Source organism: Acyrthosiphon pisum, chromosome X, assembly GCF_005508785.2.
Source record: "Acyrthosiphon pisum isolate AL4f chromosome X, pea_aphid_22Mar2018_4r6ur, whole genome shotgun sequence".
In the NCBI taxonomy this organism is placed as follows: domain Eukaryota; kingdom Metazoa; phylum Arthropoda; class Insecta; order Hemiptera; family Aphididae; genus Acyrthosiphon; species Acyrthosiphon pisum.
Genome location: NC_042493.1, coordinates 117,056,971 through 117,061,306, shown reverse-complemented (window position 1 = coordinate 117,061,306; position 4,336 = coordinate 117,056,971). Strand labels below are relative to the sequence as shown.

Here is a 4,336-nt window from a genome sequence, read left to right as displayed (position 1 = left end):
TAACTTGGTGAAATTTTTATGTAGGATGAAAGCAAAGAATTACAATTAACAGTTGACACATTGAGAACAAATGAAAGTGGGCTTAAAAAACAAATAAATGGATTAAAACAAGATATTATTCGAGAGCAATCGGAAAATGGAATATTAACAAAACGTATTGTAATTAAAAAAAGCATTTAAACATTTAATTTTATAATATACATGTGTTGCATAAAATATGTAATAACAATTTGTGTTTTAGCATGAACTAGAGAAGCAAAAAACAGTTTATGTATGTAGATCAGAAGATATAACAGTAACAAAGAAGGAATTAAAAAAATGTATGGACGAGAAAGAATCGTGTGAAAATCGATTCAGTAACCTTGATTGTCCTTTCGTAAGATATTATCTAAACGAGTTATTGGAAAATAGAATATTTATTTTATTAATCCATAAGAATTATTAGGCATATCTAAGAAAATGTATTAACCATCACATCTGCCTTTTAATTTTTTTTTAACTTCTCAGTGATTGAGAGATATAGGGTAAGAAAAAGATTATATTGGGTGATTGTTGAAATAGTGAATACTTAATTTTTTACGAGTCTTCAGTTATTTATACCTTTATAAGTAGGTATTCAAAATGTTGTACCTTCCACTTCACTCAATGATCATAAGTAAAGATTTACTTTAAATACTTATAACTTTTAACAACTAGTTCAAAATTCGATTTCCGTCTCTAAACATTTTGAAAACACTATTGTGCTTCAAAATACAATAAAAAAATTTAAAAACTTAAAAACTATAATGATAACACTGAAAATAAATATTTTTTATTTTGTTTGCTATGAACAAAATATATTGTAAAATAATTATATATTTATCGTATTTTGAGATAACAATAGTGTTTACTGTTAAATGAATCAGATCCAAGTGAGCAGTAGGTTATTTTACGTTGAAGTAATTTTAACATTTTTAACCAAATCTATTTTCATTTATTTAATTTAATTGAAACGTTTAAATTCATATAAGACGAATGTTTTAGTTTTGATATTTATTAATATTTTTATTTTATAAAGTTCACATAATTTAAAAGTATATAATAATTATATACTTTTAAATGTATATTATACATCCTAACACAAAGTAAAATCAAATTCATGTGTTTTTTAAATGAACACATTTACGTTCACGTTCTTTGAAAATATGAATGCGAAGTCCGTTCATTTAATTTATTTTATTTTTATGTGTCGTTTTACGCATTGTTATTTGAAGGGGAATTTTATCTTTCTTAGCTATGGCTAATTTTAAGGATTTTTCCTTTCCTGAAAAAAAATTGAATATTGGAATTAGGTGGTTGTTCTTATAAGAGTAGGTACACAACCTCATAATTATGTATATAACTAGGGTTCAGATTTAAGAGCGATTGCCTTTTGTGTTTTGGATAAGAATAGAAAAATAATTTTTAAATTAAAATGTGTTTCATTTAATTTCTATGATAATGATTAATGGGTGAACATTTTTTTTGATATTTACCTATAAATTCCTCTTTTCGTTTTTTTTCCTCTTTTTTAATTTGTACGTAATTGAATATAAATTGATCTGTGATCTGATAGTTTTCTATAAATATATCATCGGAACAAATCTATAAGAGCTTTTGAAGACTACGCATTGTCGATGTTACTTAAACTTAAGTTATTTTAACTTTACTGAATGTTAAAATTAGCATTTTATTTACATTATTTATATAGCATTTAATGTTTTGAGTATATTCTCAGGTAGGGCACTAGAAGTGAGGCTAAGTTTTGATAAATGGTTCTGGTAATTTAATATAAATTTGTACCCACCATCATGGCATGACTGCATATCGAATAAATCGACCTGTCCACGTGCATTGACTTCATTAAATACCATAGGTTTAACAATTACTCCTCTTTTTTTTTTTAACACGTTACACAATCGTTTAAATATAATTGAATAACATGACGTGACATATCAACGCCATCATTTTTTAAATGATAAATCATTTTATGAAGTCCACCATACCCTGTTTCTTATGTAACTTTCAAAAACATAATATATTTCATCATTATGTAAATAGTATTTAACTCCATTATTTTCTACTTATTTTCCTACTTTTATAATATCGTAGCGATTCAAAGTCTAATGAAGTCTTATTTTTCCGATGTTTAGCTTCAAGTACCTAATCTATTATTTTTTTGTAATTTTCTTCATTAGCTATGGCCATTGAATTATACTTGAATTAATATTTTTAATTTTTTCGTCAAGCAAATTTATAAAATTAATGTTATTTTCAACTTCACTCATTTTGCCCGATTGTATAATACTATAATCACACTAATCTAAGTTGAAATATTGCAGCAGTTCCGAGTACAATGCACTAGTCCGTACTAAAACCTGTTCGAATTATATTTCTGAACGACTCAACGACAGTATCGTAAAGTCGTTTAGATAAACTTAATCATTTTTATTGCGTTATATCTTTACTAATATGTTAGATTCCACATAACGTGGGAAACACAAATCATAAAGACTATACGAGATGACATTATATCATATCATATTTATCATATTTTAGATTCACGTATTTTATTTTATATCACAATGTGTACTGTGTACAGTAATATGTAGGTTTAAAATAATATTTTTTTTTATACGAAAAATTATAATTTTTCTAATGTTCTTAAATTTTGTGATTTGTACAATGTTTGACAATTCACAATGTATACAAACTGCGAAATGTACAATTCCGGACTTTGTATGTATAATATGAATACAATATAAAATATCCTAGGCTGACAAACCGTCTCAGCTCAGAACCGTATTTCGTTTACAATGACATTATATCACTGAATTCAAATTGAATAATACCATCAATAACTACAGTGACCAGCTTTTTTATTGATTATATTGCCTTCAAATCCGAATCCTATACATAATAATATTAAATAATTGTACATTATATAGATACTTAAAGTGAAAGTTGATATTTAAGTGTAGTAATACAAATTTTAATTTACAGTACCAGTCAAAATATGGTAAACTTGAAGACAAGATGCCTAAAATAAAATACGGTAAGTTCCATAAGAAGTCTACCACCTATATTTTCAATAATAATAATTTTTATATACAATTAGTAGGTTCACAATATGTTTATATTTCACACACATATTTCCAACTCCAACGATAACAATTTATGATGTCGTGAATTATTTTATATAGATGGTTTTGTTCTAAAAAATATATCTACACGAATAAGTTAGTTATTACGCCAAAAAATAAATAATGCGACAATTATAATAATTGAAAAATCAAGATTTCAAAAGTTAACTATTTTAAAATTAGGGTTTGAATTATGTTGCATATGCATGTTATTAATTGTTTGGCTATTATATTATTATCCATTGATAAAGAGTACGTAAATAAATGTATTGACTTTAAAGAATTTGAATACATATTATTTAACTAAGTATACCTAGATTGAATATGCGCTTAAGTTGTATAAATAACTGCATGAATATTATGTATGTTTTTTTTGGCCCCAGTTATGAACGATAGGAACTATTATAAAATATATACATATACAATATACCTATCCTATGATTGTTGTCACGTTTTAAATCTTAAATTAATTATTAATTCCAGGTTCAATAAATGAAAGTCATTATATAAAAAAAATATCTGTACTAGAACAACAGATCAAAAAGTATAAGTTTTATTCTTATAATATTATACATAATACAATTAAATATATGCAATTTGTTTTATTCAATAGTCTGCATTCAAAAATTCATAGCCAAGGGGAAGAACAACGAAAATATGAAGAAAAAGTGGGTGAAGTCTGGCATGAAAATAAAAATTTAAAAAAAAGTTTAGAAGAGTTAAATGCATTGCTCGAAAAACAAACAGAAGTAATAAATTATGATAAAGTTAAGATGATGGGAAAAGATTCAAAAATTCGAAATCTAGAGGGTAAATATTCAAAACGAATTCCTATAAACTATTTATCGGTAGTTAAAAAATAATTTCTTGATTGTTCAGTGTTTTTTAACTGTGACTGTTTGGAGTAATTATATTAGATACATTAAATAATAATACAATCATGTGTTTTTTAACAGAAAGAAATGAATGCTCGTGATAATAAATGTAAATCAGTAAATAGAGAATTAGGTATAGCACACAGAACAATACTAGATGTTCAAAAGGAAATGGGTTCCATGAAAAAACGCACGTATTCATCTTCGTCATTTAAACATTTTTCTAATATGGTAAAAAAAGTGTTGTAAATAATAGTTTATTTTTATTTTTCTAGATAACGTGATAGCAAAAAAAATCAT

The 4,336-nt window shown here is 25.1% G+C and overlaps 1 protein-coding gene across 1 annotated transcript in view; it reads left to right on the top strand.

The window, feature by feature from the left end:
- The window catches only part of LOC100569027 (cancer-associated gene 1 protein homolog), a 10,171-nt gene extending 5,966 nt beyond the window's left edge, over positions 1 to 4,205 (top strand). Inside the window, exons 3-7 of the mRNA XM_029485446.1 lie at positions 25 to 159; positions 242 to 376; positions 3,022 to 3,073; positions 3,645 to 3,705; positions 3,775 to 4,205. Of these exons, the coding sequence (XP_029341306.1) occupies positions 25 to 159; positions 242 to 376; positions 3,022 to 3,073; positions 3,645 to 3,705; positions 3,775 to 4,024 (633 nt within the window). The 3' untranslated portion in view covers positions 4,025 to 4,205. The remainder of the gene's footprint in view (positions 1 to 24; positions 160 to 241; positions 377 to 3,021; positions 3,074 to 3,644; positions 3,706 to 3,774) is intronic.
- The last annotated feature ends 131 nt before the right edge of the window (positions 4,206 to 4,336 follow it).